The 23835-nt window shown below is 35.1% G+C and overlaps 2 protein-coding genes across 5 annotated transcripts in view; one reads left to right on the forward strand and one right to left on the reverse strand.

Annotated features, from left to right (window-relative positions):
- LOC127868043 (centrosomal protein of 131 kDa-like) overlaps positions 1 to 23835 on the reverse strand; it is a 51779-nt gene that overhangs the window by 10177 nt on the left and 17767 nt on the right. For all 4 annotated transcript variants that reach the window (XM_052409607.1, XM_052409606.1, XM_052409604.1 and 1 more), the window contains 6 exons: positions 22026 to 22225; positions 20350 to 20526; positions 18420 to 18545; positions 17063 to 17169; positions 15947 to 16043; positions 14571 to 14788 (listed from right to left, as the gene is read on the reverse strand). In XM_052409607.1, coding sequence (XP_052265567.1) covers positions 14571 to 14788; positions 15947 to 16043; positions 17063 to 17169; positions 18420 to 18545; positions 20350 to 20526; positions 22026 to 22225 — 925 coding nt within the window. The remainder of the gene's footprint in view (positions 1 to 14570; positions 14789 to 15946; positions 16044 to 17062; positions 17170 to 18419; positions 18546 to 20349; positions 20527 to 22025; positions 22226 to 23835) is intronic.
- On the forward strand, positions 7324 to 11122 carry LOC127868045 (uncharacterized). Its single transcript, XM_052409613.1, has 3 exons — positions 7324 to 7923; positions 8882 to 9885; positions 10106 to 11122. Exons 1-3 carry the CDS (start codon positions 7592 to 7594, stop codon positions 10474 to 10476), a joined length of 1707 nt encoding a protein of 568 aa, XP_052265573.1. The 5' UTR covers positions 7324 to 7591; the 3' UTR covers positions 10477 to 11122.

A 23835-nucleotide genomic window follows, 5' to 3' on the forward strand; every position in this document is an offset into this window, starting at 1 on the left:
AAACGCTCTAACATGTGATAATTTATTTAAATCACTTTGATCAATCAAGTTAACAGATTGCATGTCATATAATATCAAAAATATAATGGATATTAAAATATCTTTGTGATTCAAATCGCCGCATGTTTTACCAAAGCAGACAAACATTGTTAATAACATTCAATATTTTTGTTTTTGAATCACATCAGAAAAAACTATTACATTTTTTAAAGTTATTAACATAAATATTTATAAAACAACAACAAATACGGTTTCATAAATGACCTGTTGTATACACCTATTGAGTATGCACATTCTGATCTCTTAACCCTTAAAGCGCTGGAGCTGAATTTTAAAGGCCTTTGCAAACAGTTTGGATCCAGATGAGACGCCACAGAACGTGGCGTCTCATCTGGATCCAAACTGTTTGCTATTCTGATAGTATTCTTTGAAAAAAAATCGAAGAAAATGCTAATTTTAGAAATTCAGCAGACGACATTTTAGCAGACGACAAATTACCCAGCATGCAAAGGGTTAACAATAAATTAAACATATAACGTATACTGTGTAGATGCGTGTGTTTTTTTCTCAGAAACATTTTTTGTGCCGCCAGAAAATGATAATTTTAAAAGAAATTTATTAACAGATATTTATATTGAAAAATGATACATTGTTTAATGTTCTATACAGTAAACTATATTTTATTTGCGATTTAAATCTTTCAATAAGTACGAATGAACATAAATACATTTGCCGACACTTGTTTATAGGTAGTGTAGAAACTGATGTGTAAGATGTGTAAGTAATATTGATTATGATTAAGCGCTGTGGGAAACAATCCCTCTTAATTTATTAAACAAATACGATTTAAAATAATCTAGTTTGCATCATTTTTTAAATAACACCACCAGCTAATTAATACAACACGTCAGCAGCATCTGAAATGTCTGCAGCCTAATTTCTCGGACCATCAGAAATTTGATCGGATTGGTGGCGCCAGAAACAAGGATACCACAGCGCACTTGTAACCTGCGCACATGTTCCAACAACACGTGATCCCACGGGGCAGCTGCAATACCAAGCATCGACTGACCCCTCCTTGAAACGTATGTATGAATTATATTTCTTTTGGGACACTTGTCGACTTTGAAACTTTAAGCAAAGCTAATTCCTGTTTTGCATATAACCGATTGGTGAAACTTAAAATTAACAGTGTTTTATTAGACTTTATAATTACGCAAATCAAGGATATATAAACTGAATTTTAAAGCTACTATATAGATTCCTCAAATGCTGGTTTCAATTTTGTATCTGTGTGAATAAGATGGAGTTATTGAAACCAGTTAATTTACTTAAACATTTTAAACACATAGCAATTTATGTGATAGACTTTTAAGATGGAAAACTATGGATTAAGGATAAACAAAGAAAGGTATGTTTCTTTGTTGATAAGATCATGAAAATGTATTGCAGTTTTTTAGAAAAATCTATTTGGTAAACGTATGTGCTGTTGTCCTAAACTAATGATAAACATAAAAATATGCTCGAAATTGGCGTTTTTCAAACAAACGCACAAGTTTAGAATGTTCAATGTGATGTAATATATGCGGCGTACGATGTAATGTCAACTTAAAGCGCACGTCAGATTCTTCACAATATGTTATTAAATAATGCAATAATTAATTTAAAACAAGAGCACCGCATAACGGGTGCAAACGCTCGGCTGCAAAAGCTTGTCAGAATTTTTTTATTTTTTTAGAGGTCACAGTGACCTTGACCTATGACCTAGTGACCCAAAACTGGGTAAGGCGTGTAGAACTCATCAAGGTGCATCTACATATGAAGTTTCAAAGTTGTAGGTGCAAGCACTTTGATTTTAAAGCCAATGTTAAGGTTCTAGCACGACGCCTACGGCGGACGGCTGACGGCGGACAACAAGAAGAGCTGGCTATGACAATACCTCGGGTTTTCTCCGAAAACAGCAAGGGCCAAAACACAAACTTTGGGGAAAGGGCCACAGCCTTTTTTTCGGGAAAAAGACACAATTTTCTGGCTTTGGAGAATGAAAAATACTGACATAGATTGGAAATTTAGAGAAAATTGCATGATTTTAAAGAAATTTCTGTATGGTTAAGGGCCTTTTTTGTTAAGGGGAAGAAAAAGAGGCCCCTTGCGAAGAAGTTTTTTTTTGCCCTGACAGCCGAGCTAAAAATCAATATTTTCCAGGCAAATAACAGCCCTTAACGTCCCTTGTCCTTACCCGCAGTTCCTACATAAAGAGGGGGAATAGGGCCTCGATCACTCACCTGACATCAGAAGGAACTTGCCTGTATAGTGATGTTTCAAGAACCCTTTTAGTACTACTATTCTGAGAAAGTTTCATAATGGCTGGGAAAAAACAAGCAAATTCGTTCAATTGATATCCCCCGCCAAATAAATTTTGTTTATCGATGTAGGGTGTAGAACTAAAAGAACAGGTATAAGTGAAGAGTTGTGCCTTTTGCCAATTTTTTGTTTAAACTCATTTGTATTGTGATGGGTTTGCAGACAGTAAAATGCAGATAGTATATTTTTCATGAATAAATTAGCATTGATAGTATCATGACAAAAGGAGAAATTGCTTGTTATGAGCATTTCTTAAATAGATATCTTACATACTGAGTTATCCCCCCCGAAAAGTAACAACATACAAATAACAAAGCACAATAACTCAACACTAAGACAGAGGAGGGTTCTTGAGCTTTCAATATTTATTTAGGTGAATTAAAAAGTCTTGCCTTTTCCATGAAAACATTCAATCTTAATATACACTAAATTTTTAGAGTGTTGCAGAGTGATAACAACATCCGCTATGACATTCGTGGCAATAACATAAATAAGTTTTTTCAGGTTAATCATCCATCATTGAGTACATGAGGCATTTGTGTAACCTCGACCCTTGATGTGAATCGTATGACCTTACATGAAGTATATTGTGTGACGTTGACCTTAACCCTAGACATGAACCTTGACCTTAATCCTAGACATGAAGCTTACATATGACACACAGCAAGGAAGAAGATGGAGAATAAATATGGAAGGTTATTACAGAATCCACTGACGCATAGTAAAACTAGAAATGACGCGGCAGAGGCCGACGCATATCCCCACGCCGCATGTTTGACCCAGGGGCTCCCCAGGGTTGGTAATGGGGCCATGCATAGTTGAGATTGACCGAATTGTCATAAGAGAAGTTCAGTATCAATTAGAAGTGAATCGGTGTAAAAATGAAGAAGTTATAGTAAAAGGCAATTTTGGGTGGGTGTGACCTATGTGGGCGGGATGCCCCAGGGTTGGTAATGGGGCCATGCATAGTTGACATCGACCGTATTGTCATTAGAGAAGTTCAGTATCAATTAGAAGTGAATCAGTGTACAAATGAAGAAATTATAGTAAAAGGCAATTTTGGGTGGTCGTGGCCTGGGTGGGCGGGGCGACCCAGGGTTGGTAATGGGGCCATGCATAGTTGAGATTGACCGTATTGTCATAAGAGAAGTTCAGTATCAATTTGAAGTGAATAGGTGTAGAAATGAAGAAATTATAGTAAAAGGCAATTTTGGGTGGGTGTGGTCTATGTGGGGGGGCACCCCAGGGTTGGTAAAGGGGCCATGCATATTCGAGATTGACCGTATTGTCATAAGAGAGGTTCAGTATCAATTTGAAGTAAATCGGTGTAGAAATGAAGAAGTTAATGTAAAATAACCTAAAAAAATGAGTGAAAATCTCTGACCCGGCCCCACCCCAACCCCCATAACTTTTGACCCAGGGGTCAGATCAAAATTCCAACTAGTGCAGGGTCGCACATATGCTCATAGCTACCATGTGTGTAAGTTTCACGGATCTAGTGCTAATAGTGTAGGAGAAGATAGTTGCCAGGACGGACGGACAGACAGACAGACGGCAGAGATAACCACAATATCCCCACGCTTTTCAAAAAGTGTGGGGATAATAATGGTTAAATAATAAATATTTCTACAAATGTGTGACCTTTGATGTGTGACCTTGACTTTGGTAAAAAACACATAGGTCTTGCACTGCATGATAATTGAGTACAATTACATCAGGACATTTTGAGAATCCAAATGAGTAAGTTGAATCCTTACCAAATAAGGCATATTTGATCAAAATGTGTGATTTTGACCTTTGTGTGTGACTTTTACAATGACCCTAGCAACCTGGATTTTATATTTGACACTCAGCTAGATAATGGAGAACAATTGTGGACAGTTATTACAGAATCCCTTGATGCATAGTAAAGGAATGACTAAATAATGAATAATTCATCAAATTTGTGACCGTTGACCTCAATGTTTGACCTTGACCTTAGCCCCTAGGATTATGGGTGTTGAATGTAAAGCACCCTCAGATGATTGAGAACAACTAAGGCAAGTTTCATGGCTCTGGCTCATGTGTTAATGGAGATAAAGCTCTAAGCTTATATTAAAAAGCATTTTTTCAATATACAAAGGGCCATAACTCCGTTATTAACAGATGTTGTACAATGCCATTTGGCGTGCATCATCCTCTTATCCATATATATATACTCATACCAAGTTTCAATGAAATCCGCCAAATCACTTCCAAGATATGGCTCCGGACACAAAAGTGACGGACAGACGGAACGATGGATGGACGGACGGACAAGGCCAAAACAATATCCCTCCGCCTATGGTGGGGGATAAAAAGCTGAAACTTTTGACCTTTAAGTATATAAATGACCTTGAGCAGGAATGACTGACTGCATCCTGCCTTCAGCACATTTCCTCAATCACATTTAATAACAGGAAAGCCAAGTTTCATGAAAATCCTTTTAAGAGATATGGAGGGTATACAAACATGGAAGCTCAAACCCTTGACCTTGAAGTACAACCTTGAACTCAAGCAGGCATGACCACCTAATGCCTTATGCACATATTTTCAATGCCCTTAACATTTTAGGCGTTATGAAAATCGTTCAAAAGGGTACATGTATATGGAGCAGACGCAAAAATAATGGAGGCTCAAACCTGAGCTTTAAAAATGACCTTGACATCAAGAACTGAAAATTTCAGCCAAGTTTCATGACAAGAGAGGCTAAAGGCTCTAAGTCAATCACCTGATATATGTAGAAACTAACCATTTATGTATAGACTTAGTGATTTTTGTGTCATAAATGTTGTTTTTATCTAAGTTTTTTACTCTCTGTGACACAGACTTAATATGGTCTGAGTATTAGAAAAAATATAGTTTTAACTATTAACATTTAAAAAAAAACAACAACATAATTATAATCCTAGAAGGGGGCCAATTTTGACCCCAGGAGCATGATTTGAACAATTAAGTAGAGGACCACAGCACATCAAATATTAAAACCACCACAAGAACATACAGGCCAACTAACAAACATAGGTACCTACCTTAAAGCAACATACACTTTTCTTTTTCCCATTTTTGGTTGTTGTCTTTCTATCTATATATTTAAGTACTTTTGTAATTCAATGCCAATGTTGGTGAACCTTTAAACATATTTATTCATACCAACCATAGTCTTCATAGATGCTTTGTACCATAATTATATCGAAAAAAAGTGAAACCAATATACTTAATATTATGTATTTCATACATTATGTGTTCGGCAAAATATATTATGTAATAAATATATTACGATGGAAACAAGAGCACCGCATAACGGGTGCCACGCTCGGCTGCGAAAGCTTGTCAGAATTTTTTATTTTTTTTATATTTTTTTTAGAGGTCCCAGTGACCTTGACCTTTGACCTAGTGACCCAAAATGGGTGTGGCGTGTAGAACTCATCAAGGTGCATCTACATATGAAGTTTCAAAGTTGTAGGTGGAAGCACTTTGATTTTAGAGCCAATGTAAAGGTTTTAGCACGACGCTGGCTGATGGCGGACGGCGGAGGACGAGCAGGCTATGACAATACCTCGGGTTTTCTCCGAAATCAGCCTCGCTAATAAAAAAAGGAATAACAAAAAAAAATACAAAAACAAAAACTAACAAACGTTAGGGTCCTGCGATTACAGAGATGATTTTTACAGTTTTCAATATACACATATATTCAGACCCTAGAGGCATCATTTCAACAAACTTGGTCAAGAACCACCCTACCATTGCTAAACACCAAATATTAAACACCTGACCCAAGTGTTTTGGTAGATTTTAAAAGTTATTTACTAACTGGTATATGAATGTATAAATGGTAGAAACAGAAAAAGAACACTATACCAACATCCAATCCAAAGGAAAAAGTTCAAATTTGGTTACCTCAAAGCAAAAGACACTTTAAACTTTTTTTACGTTTGTGCACTATGGAAAAATAAGAAAAATACTCTTATATAATTATTTCCAAATGAAAACCTTAAATAAAGCAAACTTAAAACATAGCAAATATATTAAAAACGCCAATAAAAAGGGGAACATGTTATAATCAATAATATATTCAATTTACTGATGTAATATGTATTTATTCATGTTTTGTTAACTTCCATCATTACAATCATATGTCTTTACACATTATTTAATTTATTAATGTGTCAAAAAGCTTTGTATCTTTCTCTTATGATAACAAATGTTGTAGTTGTTGACTTCCTAAATTTTGATATGGTAACTCTCTAGTGGAAATTTTATCTTCAATTTAGCTTATGTTTGCAAATTTGATGATTCAGTTCTGAACAGAAAAGTTAGTTGATAAAAATGCAAGTAAAAAATGTTTTAAACATAGACCAATCAATACAGGTACATAAGACTCATTGCGAAATACCACATTTTGTAACTACCAATGACAGAAACATAATTGTTAAAGAGAAGTGTTCTTTGTTTAGAAAAATGACAACTTTCCCCAAAATTGTCGTAGGTTAAAATAATAATGGATTCATTTTATTCACACAAGTAAAATAACAACCATGCCTAAATAAAAATGGATCATTTATGCATATCAAGCGATTTATTTTGTAACATTAAAGAGTGTGTGTAATACCTTTATTGAACATTTGGAAAATGTGTATATAACTAACGTACTGTTTGAATTTTGGAGTAAAGTATTAAAGCCTCAGTGGTGTTGTTGAAGTGTGTTTTACTTCCTTAATCAATATTTTGTATTAACCGTGTTTTCTTGCTTTTCAATTAGTTAAGACTATTTCTGATATTGCGTTCTTAAAATTAGATAATTGTTCAAATCTAAATTAAGCGACTCTTTTCAATACAAAAATCTGCAAACAAGTCCCTTTAACTTAATGCATGTATCAAGTTTAAACCATTTTCTGAAAATGGTTTATACCACTGTTATCTGAACATGTTAAATGATATCTATGAACAAGATCGTTTTGTAACTTGACTAAGGACGTTGTACTTAAGTGTGTATTCAAAGTAGGTTGTTAGCTTAAACAGACAACATAAAGCAGCCTTTTCCAGTTTAAATTTCAGGACATTGTGTATAATACTTACTGAAAACTGTGCCTGTCAATGTGTAACACATTCTGGTTTTGATACCACAAATTGTTTTTCATAAATGTAGAGAAAATAACAGTGAATACAATACTTTTAAATATAAGACAGTTCTTGATTCCTTTTGAACATGGCAACTTCTGTAGATTCAGTTCATAAATCTTCAGATTCAGTGAAGGACTATTTGTGTGGCTCTTGCGAAAGTAAACATATAGAAGTAAGTGCTGCAATTTTTTGTGAAACATGTTTGAAGTATTTTTGTGAAGAATGCCTTCATCATCATGATCATATATTTGTAAACCATTTGAAATATGGAAGAGGGGAAACGAACAAATGGCCTTTAACAAAGACAATGGAGGATTTGCTTATGAAATGTGAGGTTCACAACAACAAGAAACTGAAAATGTTCTGCCAGGACCACAGTCAGCTGTGCTGCTCTGATTGTGTTTTACTGAATCATAGGTAAGTGATACTGGGAACTATAGTTACCATAATTACTCTAAGATTTCGGACACTCTAAATTTTCAGACAACCCCTTTTATAGCAAAACTAATATTTTTTCCTGATTCTAAATTTGTGGACATTTGGGTTTTCCTCCATAATTAATGACTTCAAATTTTCGTGCATTAAGCGCTATTTTTCCAGATTCTTGCCCTTTTTTTCGCATATCTGGTGACCGTTCGATCAAGAGTTTTTAAAGCCGGATTAAGGTGATAAAACCTGGCATATGAATGCCTTAGCGCAATGGACAATTATATTTGCGTTATTCGGTAAATTACCATGTACACGAGTGATAAACAATTGTTTCACCCAAACAGCATTTAAAATGATATCATATTAAGCAAGCAGTACCTTTTAACTTTTGTAATACCATTTAAGGTAAGAGATTGCAAAGATTTTAACTTTATTTATTTATTTCAAAGCAGAGAAAGAAGAGCACAACACAATACAATTATTGCATATTCATTTACTAGTATTACTTTTATTTCAATATAATTATTGACAAACAAACATAACATACCTGTCTCTAAATTTTTGGACACCTGTATTGTTTATAAATATTTTGCGTTTTTCTGAATTTTTAGACAAGAAAAATAATTGCTTTTAAGAGTCCGAAAACTAAGAGTAAATGTTGCAAGTATAATATTTGTGGACATTTTTTCTATACATCTGGATTAGAAAATGGGAGATTCATTGTTTATTATTCACACTCTGTAATTGATAAAGGTTTTCACTGATAAGGGACTTACTAGACTAAATTAGATTTAAAATATTAATAAATATGAGTAATAAATATGAACACACCTTCCTTTGAAGGATTGTCAATTTTTGAACATTATTATTAATATGATCTATTTCACCAAGATATTGAATGTGTCAACTTGATAATTAATTACTAAAATTCATGTTGCTATTTCAGACAGTGTACCAATTTGACTCCAATTTCTGAATCAGTAAAAATGATGTCAGTGGACTTGAAGCAGTTGTCAAACAAAATTCAAACAATTCTTGATGAAATAAATAAGTTAAAGAGAGCACAAGAGGACAACATGCAGTCAGTGGAGGGATCATACAGTGAAAAACTGGAAGAAATCAGAGACCTGCGTAAGAAATTAAATGCTGCTTTGGATGAACTAGAAAAAACTACTTTGAAAGAATTGGATGAAATTAGGACCACATTGCAAATCTCTCTTAAGAAAGATGTTGACAACTGCAGCAGACTGAAGGATGAACTCCAACAACTCAGTGAAGCTGTACAGGGCCTTTGTAATAAGAGCAAGAAAGAAATGGAGTTCATAGCCAGCAGGAAATGTCTGGACAAAATACACGAGTCTGAGACGTATCTAAGAGAGAACCCTGTTAATGTTAAGAGTTCACTGATATTCCAGGCAAACACTGACATTGAGCTGTACCTGTCTCAACTGTCTAGTCTAGGGTGGATTGTAGACAGTATGCAGTCTCTCACACTCAAAATGAATCCTGATAAGGTGATGACTGTGAAGAGGAAGTTCGAGTATAATGTGAAAATACCAAGTGACATAAATCAGACTTGTATCATAGGCATTTGCAGCCTGCCTAGTGGTTATGTCATTGTTACAGATTACAATAATAAGAATGTGAAACTGTTGGACAAAAGTTACAATGTGTCCGGTCACTGTGATGTGTCTGGTCCTCCATGTGACATTTGCCTAATCACATCTTGTGAGGTGGCTGTGACTATTGGTGGTACATGTGTGCAGTTCATATCTGTGAGCAATGGGCAGCTGGTGAATGGGAGGAAATTACAGTTACAACATAATGCTGTTGGCATTGCTCACCATCAGGGAGCATTGTATATCACTAGTCGCACTGCTCTCTACCACTACACACTGACTGGGACACTTGTGAAAAAGATTTATGAGGATGCAGGAGGTGCAGTAACAGGTAAATGTATTGTACATATATTTGAATATTGAAGAAATTGAACATTTTATACACATTTATATATGATCATTTAAACATAACATATGATTTCTGCTGTAATGTGGATAATTATAATAAAAACAATAATGAACTTTCATGAGATTATATTTAGATTTTTTTTTAAGTGTCTTTGTCATTATTTCTTACAGTGTTAGTATCAAACATGTTTTATGTTTTGTAGTGTTCAAATGTGCACTAAGTCCTGATGGTGAACGGATCTTTGTCACTAACTTTACAAACCACAAGCTCCTCACACTGGCCAAAGATGGAGCCCTTCTGTCGACCTTCACTGACTCTGATCTACAGAAGCCACATGGTCTACATGTAACACCTGGTGGACAAGTTCTTGTTTGCGCATGGACCTCCAATACTGTGATACAGGTGGATCATGAGGGAAGAAAGAAGCTGGCGACTCTTGCTTCAAATAAAGATGCAGTGAGAGGACCATTGTCTGTCTGCAGACCATTGTCTGTCTGCTACAATACCAACACTGACCAGATCATTGTGGGACAAGAAAATAACAACAAAATCATTGTTATGGAATTGAAATAGCTCGTCAAGTGGAAAAGAAAACATTGATATAAACACTGTTAAAAGTAATATTTCCATTTTTTTCTGTGAATTGTTAATTAAGTCATGGCATTTTATATCTAGTTAAGAAGAAGAGCATATTCATAGAGTTTATCTTTTATAATTAACAAATTAAAAAAACTTTTTTTGAAAATAAGATATTTCAATGCACCTTAGATAGCACCATTTAAAACAAGCATGCATAACATATATCTATGTTGATGCTAATAAGTAATTTTGTCTGGCTTCATGTCAGGTGTTGTTTGTCACAAAACAATTGCTATAATTACTGTAACATATAACATGTATTATGATAAATAACTATTGAGATGTATTAATATTTGAGTATTTCAATTTGTGCCATTTTCGTATGTGCGCCTTTGATAGCCTATTGAAGTCATTATACTCCAATGCTAATGTTTAGAAGAACCATATTCTAGAATTCAATAAAATGTTACAATTAGTTGGACACATTTCTTGACAATTAACTAACATCAGGCTAACATTTTTAATGTACTAGTGAATCAAAATATTGAGGTTCATTTTATCACTTTAGTAACACTATGTTACAATTGTTTTCTGTTAATGTTGCTTTCTTTATTTTGTCATTAAACCCAAGATAATCTAAGTATTAATTGATGCGTTGAAGTTGTCCTCATTTTTTGTAAAATAAATATTTATAGGTGATACATGTGTATCATTATAAAATGATCGCAATTAGATAAAAAAAATATACTTGGAAGATGAGAAATTATAACTAAACAAGGGCTGTTTGTAAAACATGCATGCCCCCCCATATGGGCTGTCAGTTGTAGTGGGAGCCATTGTGTGAATACGTTTTTTGTCACTGTGACCTTGACCTTTTACCTAGTGACCTAAAAATTGATAGGGGTCATCTGCCAGTCATGATCAATGAACCTATGAAGTTTCATGATCCTAGGCTTAATTATTCTTGAGTTATCATCAGGAAACCATTTTACTGTTTCGAGTCACTGTGACCTTGACCTTTGACCTAGTGACCTGAAAATTAATAGGGGTCATCTACCAGTCATGATCAATGTACCTATGAAGTTTCATGATCCTCGGCAAAAGCATTCTTGAGTTATCATCCGGAAACCTTTTTACTATTTTGAAACACTGTGACCTTGACCTTTGACCTAGTGACCTGAAAATCAATAGGGGTCATCTACCAGTCATGATCAATGTACCTATGAAGTTTCATGATCCTAAAGCATTCTTGAGTTATCATCCGGAAACCATTTTACTATTTTGAGTCACTGTGACCTTGACCTTTGACCTAGTGACCTAAAAATCAATAGGGGTCATCTGCCAGTCATGATCAATATACCTATGAAGTTTCATGATCCTAGGCCCAAGCGTTCTTGAGTTATCATCTGGAAACCATCTGGTGGACGGCATAAAAATGCAATGGTTAAATGGTGGTTGGGGTAATGAATTATTATAATAAAAAGTGAAAAAAAATACATTTTCATTTTAAACTATTTAATTGCTGTTTTGAAGATTATATTTATTATATCTCAAAATTTTAATTTCAATAATGTGTCTAGTTGTTATCAATATTTTGTTGAAATGCACTGTAAAATGGTAAATGTATTTTGTATATTTACTTACAATTAAGCACTTCAAAAATGGCTGTGCCAAAAAATAATTTGTTGTGATCGTTAAATTTCTTTGACTATATTTTATGCTGATATAGGTTTTTATTGTTGCAATAAAAATCAAAGCACTTTTGTATAGAAGAAACAGAAAAAATAAAAATACCTATATTGGATGTTTAAAGGACAGGAAAGAACCCTAAATATCTATTATGTGTGTATATTTTTGCTGTTCAGTTTGTTGAATTTGCTTGTTTATTCTTTAAGATATTTGGTGAATTGTTCAAATTTATATATTTAACATACTTTTTTACCACCATCCCGTATCAGTATAGTATTGCTAAAAAAAAACAACTGATAATCTAAAAATAATTTGCCATGACCCCTTTTTTTAATCCCACATTTTGAACAAACAGACGTGACAATAAGCATTCAGCATAATTTTAAATTTCTGGATAGTTTGAAAAAATGTCTTAAACGATCATACATCCATAAATAATATCAACCATGTTGTTGATCAAACTTTTTGCAGAAATATACAATAATTGCTGTAAAATGCTATCATTCTGGAACAGAAATAAAGACTATAAAGCAGAACAGATGGAAATATTTTAAAAAAGTGCCATTTGGAAGTTGAAGCACAATGGTATAGCCATTTGTATTTCTTACAGGCTTATACTTTCACTTTAATACATCATGAGCTCATGTCTCGATCACCGTATTGTGTTCTAATTATCAATGTACTGGATGGATTTTAATAACACTTTGCAGGAAGGTCCCTTCATTGGTCATATTATACATTCATTTAAATCATCAAAGTATGTGGACAAATTGGATTGAATGGTCGTCAGGGTTTTTATGTGATTTTGGGGAAAGGGCCTGGCCGGATTTTGGGGGAAAAAATCACGCGAAACGCCGGATTTTGGGGAAAATAAGGAAAGTCTTAAATAATCAATTCAACATATTTTGCTGTTTTTAAAACAAAATTAAGGCAAAAGATAATTTAATTATGCAAAATGTTATATTTTCTACACTGGATCAGGTTAACTTATGTATTTAAAGTTTAAAAAAAAAAAAAAAAATAAAAAAAATTTTTTTTTTTTTTTTTTTTTTTTTTTTTAGGGGAAAAAAATGAAGTCTGGGGGAAAATTTACCTGCTGAGGGGAAAAAAAATCTGAGGGGAAAGGGCCGATTTTCGGCGGGTCCCAAAGAAGGAAAAAAAGCCCTGGTCGTCACCCAAGGATCATTCCTGTGAAGTTTCATTAATATATTCCTAGCAGTTTAAGAGAAGTTCTTAGAAGACAAAAGTTAAAGAACGATCCAATGTACTGACTGATGATGGTAAACACAATATCCTCAAAGATTGCCATTAGCACTTTGTGCTCAGGCGGGCGAAAAATCCTATAAAGGCTATAGGAGTTATTGATCAGACAAACAAATGCAGACTCAAACCCTTGACAGTGAATTATTACCTTGACCTTGAGCCAGCTTAACTGAATTGTGCCTTCTGCACATTGTCTCAATGCCCTTAACAACTGCGGCAAGTTTCATGAAAAGCAATCAAAGGGTAAAGGGGTTATAAGTAGACATGAAATGTTACAGACTGACTGATGAACTGACTGAGTGACTGACGGATGAAGGGCATTTCTATAATCTCCCCAACTACTTTGTGGCGGGCATTAAAAAATGGTTCATTGGTCCAGGGGTGTGTATAAGTCTCCAGCCACTTGACGACCTACGCCAAAACAATATCCCTCTGCCTATGGCGGGAGATATTAAGGCCTGTGTAGTGTCTGCAAGCTTTCTAGTTAATTTGTCGTAATGACTTTGTTTGATACACCATGGCCCAGTTTCACACTAGACAAAGATATAATTGAGAAAAACTTTATGAAAAACTACATTGACATATAATAAATGAGGCCTCAAGAGTGTTCACAAGCTTTTTTTACCATTTGACCTTGTGACCTAGCTTTTGAGATCATGTGACCAGTTTAGAACTTCGGCAAAAAGTATAATTCGGATACATTTTCTTACAAAGTTTCTTGAAGATTGTGCAATTAATGTGGACTCTAGAGCATGATTCACACAGAACATCATTAACCAAATTAAATTTCAAATACTCTTTAAGGACTTTTCTGTGTTGTTTAATTACTTTTCTCAATCACTTAGTGACAAGTAAAGTTGGTGATTCTTAAAAAATTATGAAAAATTTTTGCTTAAGAAGACTTAAAGACTGAAAATTATAGTGTTTTCAATATCATACTAAATTAGGTTCAACTTATAAAAATGGATACAGAAAATGAGCTTAATGTTACAATAATTTTAAAACAAAACTAATTAAAACCTTCAATTTCATGCTATCATTTGTAGAAAATATATACATACAGACATTTGGAAAAAGACCAAATTTCAGCCCCAAATTAGACCAAAACGAAACACTGAATATACAACTAAAAGTACCTCTGTTTGGCAAGTTCGCGCTCCCTGGCGCAGGCTGATTCCTTCTCAGACGCGAGCTGGTCACGCAGCTCCTCAGTCATGCGCACGTACTTCTGGGCTGCGCGCTCATCGGACTCGAGCAGTTCTGCCTCGTGGATCTGCTTGATCTTCTTAAGCTCTGACTTGTGCTTCGCAATCAGACGCTGGATCTCCGGCTCCAAGCCCTTCACGGTCATCTCCTGTGAGAACGAAGGATATTGCAGCTGTATACAGCAGAGCTCCAGATAAGAGGGTTGTTTGTTTTGATAGCCTTTAACACTTTCCCCCATTAAAAGCAAAGTGAAAATGGCTTTTGCAACCAGCATAAAACCAGAACAGCCTGCGAGTAACTCACAGTCTGTTCAGGTTTTATGCTGTTTGCTGCTCATCAGTATCTAAGGGTTGGAAATGAAGCCTTTAAAACTTGAATTTAGTAAGAAAGGTATTTATGATGGACGAACCAGTTATCGAACACCTAAGAAATTATGTTAAAATTGAAACACTAAAAATAACAAAAACATTTTATTTTAACAAATGACTAACAGTTCAATCATTTAATAACTTATCTGTAAAGTTTTCCAGCAAATATCCTTCAAGAATTCATAACAAAGATTCCCTGGTTATTGTCGCCTCTAGCAGACAAAACAAATTTGCGGCCGATGTAAACATGACCTATTACCGGACAGTTAATAAATACTACTCCAGCATATAAAAAGTCACATGATAATCACGTGACAAGGACACGGCGAAAGAATCTGTGTCTGCTGCAATCAAAATTGCAAACGGAAATATGCTTTTTGGTGTCTAAATGCACGTTTTGATAAAAGCATTCAAAAAGTTATAGCAAAAAACACATCAAACTGTGTAAATAACAATAAACGCATTCCTTTTACCTGTTTTCGGCGCATTTGTGTCAAGCTAAGTAGGCAAGTAGATCATGGACTTAATGTGCGACCATTTGTTTATTGATGTGATGTCATGCGCACTTTTGCGCATGCGCATACAGAACCAAAACAACAAATAAACGTCCGATAATAGGTGCTGTTCGATAACAGGTACTTACACGATAATTGAATGTAACTTTCTAAAGGACTACAAATGCGTCAAAATATGTATCTAAGTGGTTAATGGGTTAAAACTTGGGAAATGAGTCTCATCTATGAAAACTGGGCTTAATGCATGTGCATAAAGTAATCTCAATGACGGAAGGTAAAAAAAGCTAAAGATGTTACTCTTAAAATAAGAATATTCCTAATGGTCATACATAAAGAGCAAGGAATACCATGCTATATAAGTTTGTTCTAACTGTAAATACTGTACATGAATTAACTTGTATTTTTTACATTGAATGCACATACCTTAATTTTCTTTGTCTTGTCTTCAATCCACTTCTCACGGCGTATTTTCTCTGCAGCCTCATGCATGTCCTTTAACTTCTGCATCTCAATGCTGTGACTGTAAGAATGATAAAGACATGCTCTTGGAAAATGGGGTTAAATGCATGTGGGTAAAGTGCCACTCAGCCATCTATGCTCATACAATAAGTAATGCATTTTATACTTTATATAAGCATTCCTTGTAGTGTCACAAAATATAACGACAACAACAGAACTCTCCAAATGATTCAATCGTTTCGAGTTGCAACCCTTTATAATTTTCAGGTTTTTTAATTGTCAAAAGATGCATATTATGGTTATTTTAGAGCATGGTAAATGTTCAGTATTTCCTCACAAATATCATAACTACAACGAAAATTTGGGAATCTGAAACCATTTTTTTAAAATTTTGTCAATTTTCCAAAACGTGAAAAGGCCCCTTTAATAACCCTTTCTGTGACAGCCTTCAGCTTGTCCTAGTACTTTCTGTCGACATGTCTCAGTTTCTTTACTAGCATCTGATAATGCTCATTTTAATCATTTTTCACTATTTCCTTTATTTTTAATAAATGATTTGTGCTTTGTTGAAATTAGTACTACTTTTTAAATAAATTTCTTGAGTTAAATATGAATCGCTAAGTTTGTTTACATTTAATTACAAGAGCAACATTCCACACCAACAACAAAACTACTTCTCAGAGTGGGCGAGACTAAACAAACATCTAACACAGTGTTAACATAATCATAAATGTTAAAATATGTTACAACTGGGCGGAGGTTATAAGGAGTGTTATCGGCTGGGGGTATGATTTCAATTAACAATATCAGGTCAGCATCTCAAATGTAATTGTGCACGGGTGGCATAATAAATATGGGCAGTCCGCACAGGCTAATCAGGGACGACTCTTTATGCCTTAACTAGATTTTTGCTCAAGAAGCGACATTTTTTAAACGAAAAATATCATAAAAGCGGAAAGTGTCGTCCCTGATTAGCCTGTGCGGACTGCACAGGCTAATCTGGCAAGACACTTTACGCACATTTATTAAACTCCAGTTCCACAAAGCACAGCCCATATTATCTTTTTAAGCTAGTGTCACCTCTCTGTGACGGCCTTCAGTTTGTCCTGGTACTTTCTGTCGACCTGTTTCAACTCCTTCACGAGGGTCTCACACTTCTCACTAAGCGTCTTCTTGTCGTCAATCAGCTGAAAACAGGCAAAGGGGGCAGGCTTCAAACAGAAGTATTTAAGAATTTGTACAGAATTTAAGCGCTATTTGACCCTTTCACTCTCAGGAGCAAAAAGAAAATGGCTATATGCAACAAGCATAAAAACACAAAAGCCTGCAAAAAACTTATGCTGTTTGCTGCTCACCAGTATCTAAGGCTTGGAAAGGAAGCCTTTCAAGCTTGAATCAAGTAAGAAAGGGCTTTAATTTATAAAAAAAAAAAAAGGATTACAAATGAGACAAAATGCTATTCTGAGCGGGAAATGGTCAAGCACTTCCGCAAAATTCAAGCACTACTTAAATACTTACCAAATAATTCATACACTATTTGAGCATTTTACACCATACATGTTCCAATCATTTGTTTAGTTTGTCCTTTTTTCATTTTTCTGAAGTTTTAAATGAAATTGTTTGCTAATAATAAAGATATTTAAATTGCCTTATGCGTATAACTATTTTGAGAATCCATTCACACAAAGGAGTAAAACAGTCTCTGTGGACCACATTATGTTTATATTGCAATACATGTACCACAAAACCACGAAGATTACAATTTGAACTACCTTTTATCACATGCTATACCCTGTTTCCCATGTAATACAACCATTACATATTTTTTTTATATTACACATGTGTAATACAACATTTTTAAACGTTTTCATTGGCTTAGTTTTCGTTTATTGACCAATCGCATTTTGTTATTTTGCTGAAATGACGTTGCAACGTCAAATGACGTCACGAAATGTAAACAACATTCGGGATTTATCATTATATTTGCGTAAATATTTAATTAATTTGCTCATTTAAAAGCATGTGATAAAAAAGATCTGACACTTGTTGTCATATCATACCATATTTTATTAAACTCGGATAGGAAATTTGTTAGTAAGCTCGCCAAAGGCTCGCTTACTAACAAAATTCCTGAACTCGTTTAACAAAATATGGTATAATATGACAACTCGTGCCAGATCCTATATGTATAACGAATTCTTACGCCTAACCACTGAAACTGATTGCTATAAAGAATTCATACATGGAAACTGATTTCAACATGCATAAAGGGCTTATCTAAGCCTTTAACAGAAACCAACACCTCAGTGTTTAAAACAGTTTGAAATATTTTTCATCCAATTTTATTCCCGGTCATTTCTTAGCTCCCAAGTACAAATATAAGAATTCAAGCTTGTTGTTAAGGCCAAACTGTTCAATTAGATGACTATTTAAGTACCTGATCAATGAAAGAGAGATGCCTCTTGATGGTCTCTTCATATTCGTCTTTCTGCAGGTCCAGTCTGCGTTTCATCTCCTTGTCGGTTTCACGCGCGTGCCTCACAGTCAACTCTCGCTGCTGGTTCTTTTACAGAAAAGAACAGAAATATTATTTGTGACTTAAGCATGTACAGCTCATTGTCATCAACAAACAAGGAATAATGTCAACATTAATACGGGTGTCAAAATAACAACAACAAAAACAAAGCAAGAAAGGCGAGAATAAGAATTAAATTTTTATGCATTTTTTACATATGCGATGCAGATGTTAGAGACATGCGGTGTGACTGAAAATTGAAGAGTGTACTGTGACTAGGTGAAAATGTTTTACAATATGCTATTAGTCAAATATGTGCTCTATTCTGTAACACTAACTATACAATCTTTTATATTAGTCGGTATTAAATTTCATGTTTTTTCTAAAACTGACTTTTTTGATGTGGTGAACATGCAAATTTGTTAAATTCTGATTTTGAAAAAAAAAGGAATTTGTTTCACTCATTTTTGTGCAGTATGTTTTTGTGTTAAATTCATGGATAGGTCAACCCACAAAAGCAACAAAAAATGATGTCCCACAAATAATAATGTGTTCACAGTACTAGGGTTTTGTCACAAAAGTGATCAATACCTATACAAAACTTTGTCAGCCATGTTCAAGGGCAAATAACTCAGGAATGTGAGGACCATTGTGCATGACCAGTATCTTGGACATCTCCCTCCATAGCAATCATATGTGTCTTGTTCTAAGAAAACTGGGCATAATACATGTGCGTAAAGTGTCGTCCCAGATAAGCCTGTGCAGTCCACACAGGCTAATCAGGGACGACACTTTCCGCTTAAACTAGATTTTCGGTAAAAAGGGACTTCCTTGTAACTAAAAATACCATAAAAGCGGAAAGTGTCATCCCTGATTAGCCTGTGCGGACTGCACAGGCTAATCTGGGATGACACTTTATGCACATGCATTATGCCCAGTTTTCTCAGAGCGCGACTCATATATTTAAAGTTTCAGCTTAAATGTTTGAGAAATGTGGAAGAGGTTAACGCCAACTTAAAACATTTTTTGACCAAAAACCTACAATCAATACTAAAGGTTGAGAGACACCAATACAGGACCTTCAAACTTCATTTGCACAGTAATAAAATGTATAATCATGATTCAATATGCAAAATGTCTTACAAAGAGTAATTAATATAAAATCTTATCAGCATTTTTTTAATGCAAGGTTTTTTACCTTAATATGACAGCAAAAATTAATGTTTATCACATTTCATATGTAAAATCAACAATTACATCCAACATTTAAGAAGGAAATTGATTAAGTTTAAATACACACAAAGTCCCATGCAAAGGCATAGAATAACAAAAAAACTGAAGTCAATTATCAGACTCAACTTTCATTTTTTCACAATTTTTTAGATGACTTTGACCATCAAGCTCAATTCTGTCTTCATTAAAAAATGTGAGTCTTGAGTGCGACTCAACCTTGAGTTTTAGGAGGAATATTTGCATATTCCTGTAGGCTGATGTTTGAGATTGTTCCTGAGCTGATCAACATGTTCATACCCAGCACAGTAGATACCCAAATCTCATCTTCACATTTGAACATAATATTAATAATGTTCTTTATAATGGCGAAAGCCGTTTAACCACATTGATACGTATTTTTTAACTTTTGTAGTCCCTGAGAAAGTTAAATTTAATGTAAGACCTTTCTTACAAGATTCAATTTTTAAAGGCTTTGTTTCAAACCCTTATGTACTGATGAGCAGCAAACAGCATAAAACGTGAACAGACTGCAAGTTAATGCACATAGCCATTTTCACTTTGCATCTGAGTGGGAAAGGGTTAAATCCCCAACACATCCAAGTACTAGAGAAACACCTACTAGAGCTTTCTGCAGCATGGAGACTGTTCGTTTCTTCTCATCTAGCTCAAGCCTCTGACTGATGACCGTGTTGGTGACCTCGGAGGCGGCCTGGTTGGCGTGCTCCAACTCTGCCAGCTCGTCAGCACTCGGGCCAATACGAGGCATCTCCAACTCGGCGTTCAGCTTTGAGATCTCCTGTTAAATGATTGGACAATGAGATTTGAAATTGACATTCGTGATTTTGATACACGTCATCTTTAATTCAGAGTTCAGCTTCGAGATTTCTTGTCAAACGATGGGAAAATTGAGCTGCAGTCTGGGAAAACAGTGCTTAATGCATGTGCATAAAGCGTTGTTCCAAATTAGCCTGTGCAATTTGCACTGGCTATTCTAGGACAACACTAACCCTAAACTGGAATTTGGCTCAGAAGACTATCCTTAAAATAAATATACATAAAAGAGGACTCTGTGTGGACAGCTGACTTTATCTGATCGATCAACACTAGGCCTACTTGATCTACACTTAGTTTACCAGATCTACAATCAGCTTAACTGATCAAAATACGCTTAAGTGATAGACATTAGGATAACCTTATCAACAATAGGTTTAACAGATTGACAGTAGGCTTAACTTATCCACACTACAATTAAGTGATTGACACTAGGCCTTACTGATTATAAATAGGCTTAACTGATCGACACTAGGCTTACCTGATAAAAACTAGGCTTACCTTTTCAACATTGGGTCAACATGTCAAAAAATGGCTTACCTTATCAACACTTGATTTACCTTATCAACAATATGATGACCTGATTGACAATAAATAGGTTTACCTTAGCATTACCTGATCCACCATAAGCTTACCTGATCCACAATAGGCTTACCTGATAAGCAATAGGCTTGAATGATTTGCAATTAGCTTACCTGATCCACAATAAGGTTACCTGATTGACAGTAAGCTTACCTGATCCACAATAAGGTTACCTGATTGACAGTAAGCTTACCTGATCCACAATAAGGTTACCTGATTGACAGTAAGCTTACCTGATTCACAATAAGGTTACCTGATTGACAGTAAGCTTACCTGATCCACAATAAGGTTACCTGATTGACAATAAGCTTACCTGATCCACAATAAAGTTACCTGATTGACAATAAGCTTGCCTGATCCACAATAAGGTTACCTGATTAACAATAAGCTTGCCTAATGACACTATGACCCATATTTACCAACCCATTCTTATACTTAAAGTACTTAAAACCAAGAAAAATACTGCCAGTATTTGAATATGTACAGGCTAACACTGGTGATTATGCAATTGAAGAAATATTCATCATTAAATAAATGTAGATAGAAGTGGTTTAAGCCAAGTCTGACTCAAAATTCAAAACTAAAGCTGTTATTGAATATTCAAATTTAATAAATATTCTTTATTCATAGACTTAAGTTGAAGAATTTGTTGGTGTATAAGGGCCAAGACCTACCTGATCGACCGCGCTGAGTGACTTGGAGGTGTTACCAAGCCTACAAGCCTACCTGATTGACACTTGGTTTGCCTTATCAACAATACAATAAGCTTCTCCCCCACTATCACATTGCATGGAAAATATACTTATATATAAATGAGAAATCACAACACTTAACCCTTGACACAAAAAGGTGTGTAACATATCAACAATACAGTAAGCTTACCTGATCGACAGTGCTGAGCCTCTCAGAGACCTGCACCTCGTCAAGGAAGGCCATGATGCTCTTCATCTTGTCATCTGACAGCAGGCTGGCTTTGGTGGGCAGATCAGCCTTACCAGTGTTAAACTGGCGAAGGTTCTCAGCATTCAGACTGTGGTTGTCTCCAGAGGCGTCACTCTCAAGGACTTTCTCTATCTCCTCCACTGTAAGAAAAATAGGGGCTTTATGCGTGAGTGTAAATTGTCGTCCCAGAGACAAAGCTCTCCTATTTTATGGTATTTTTCCTTTTAATAAAGTATATTAGCAAAAATCTTAAAAGTGTTAAGTGTTAAGTCCCTGATTAGCCTGATTAGGAGAACTAGACTAACACAATGATCAATAAACCAACACTCAGTGTTCTTTTTCTTCAATAAACCAACACTCAGTGTTCTTTTTCTTGAGCTTGGATGTTTGAATTATCTCAGAACAACAACTCATTGTTGTTTTATCACTATTTGTCGAATGGGGCTGTGGCCATTCCGATTAAGAAAAATCTTGTCTTTTGACTAAATTTGGGAAATTGATATAATGTTTTTTTTGCCGCCCTAGTTGCAATTTATTGAAGACAAGAGGTCCTGAAAGGCACAAAGTCGCTTACCTGAGATAACAAGATATTATTGGGACAAATCTTCTGACCAAGTTTCATGAAGATTGGACAATAAATGTGGCCTCTAGAGTGTTAACAAGGTTTTACTATAGCCATATAAGGAAAAATGCCCCGCCCCTGGTGGCCATGTTTTTAAAGCAACCAAAACCATTTTCGAACTCATCCAAGATATCATTGGGACAAATCTTCTGACCAACTTTCATGATGATCTGAAAATAAATGTGACCTCTAGAGTGTTAACATGGTTTTACTATAGCCATATACGGAAAAATGCCTCGCCCCCGTGGTGGCCATGTTTTTCAACCAACCGGCATCATTTTTGAACTCGTCCAAGATATTATTGGGATGAATCTTCTGAACGAGTTTCATGAAGATCCGACTATAAATGTGGTCTCTAGAGTGTTAACAAGATTTTACTATAGCCATATAAGGAAAAATTCCCCGCCCCTTGGCAGCCATGTTTTTCAAGCATACGTAACCATTTTCGAACTCATCCAAGATATCAATAAGACAAATCTTCTGACCATATTTCATGAAGATTGGACAATAAATGTGGCATCTAGAGTGTTAACAAGGTTTTACACAAGCCATATATAGCCATATAAGGAAAAATGCCCCGCCCCCTGGTGGCCATGTTTTTAAAGAAACCAAAACCATTTTCGAACTCATCCAAGATATTATTGGGACAAATCTTCTGACCAAGTTTCATGAAGATCGGAAAATAAATGTGGCCTCTAGAGTGTTAACAAGGTTTTACTATAGCCATATAAGGAAAAATGCCCCGCCCCCTGGTGGCCATGTTTTTTAACCAAAGGGCATCATTTTGAACTCGTCCAAGATATTATTGGGATAAATCTTCTGACCAAGTTTCATGAAGATTGGACAATAAATGTGGCCTCTAGATTGTTAACAAGATTTTACTACAGCCATATATAGCCATATAAGGAAAAATTCCCCGGCCCTTGGCACCCATGTTTTTCAAGCAAAGGTTATTCTTTTCAAACTCATCCAAGATATCATTGGGACAAATCTTCTAACCAAGTTTCATGAAGATCGGAAAATAAATGTGGCCTCTAGAGTGTTAACAAGGTTTTACTAAAGCCATATAAGGAAAAATGCCCCGCCCCCTGGCGGCCATGTTTTTCAATCAACGGGAATCATTTTCGA

The sequence above is a fragment of the Dreissena polymorpha genome, chromosome 2, assembly GCF_020536995.1.
Source record: "Dreissena polymorpha isolate Duluth1 chromosome 2, UMN_Dpol_1.0, whole genome shotgun sequence".
In the NCBI taxonomy this organism is placed as follows: Eukaryota; Metazoa; Mollusca; class Bivalvia; order Myida; family Dreissenidae; genus Dreissena; species Dreissena polymorpha.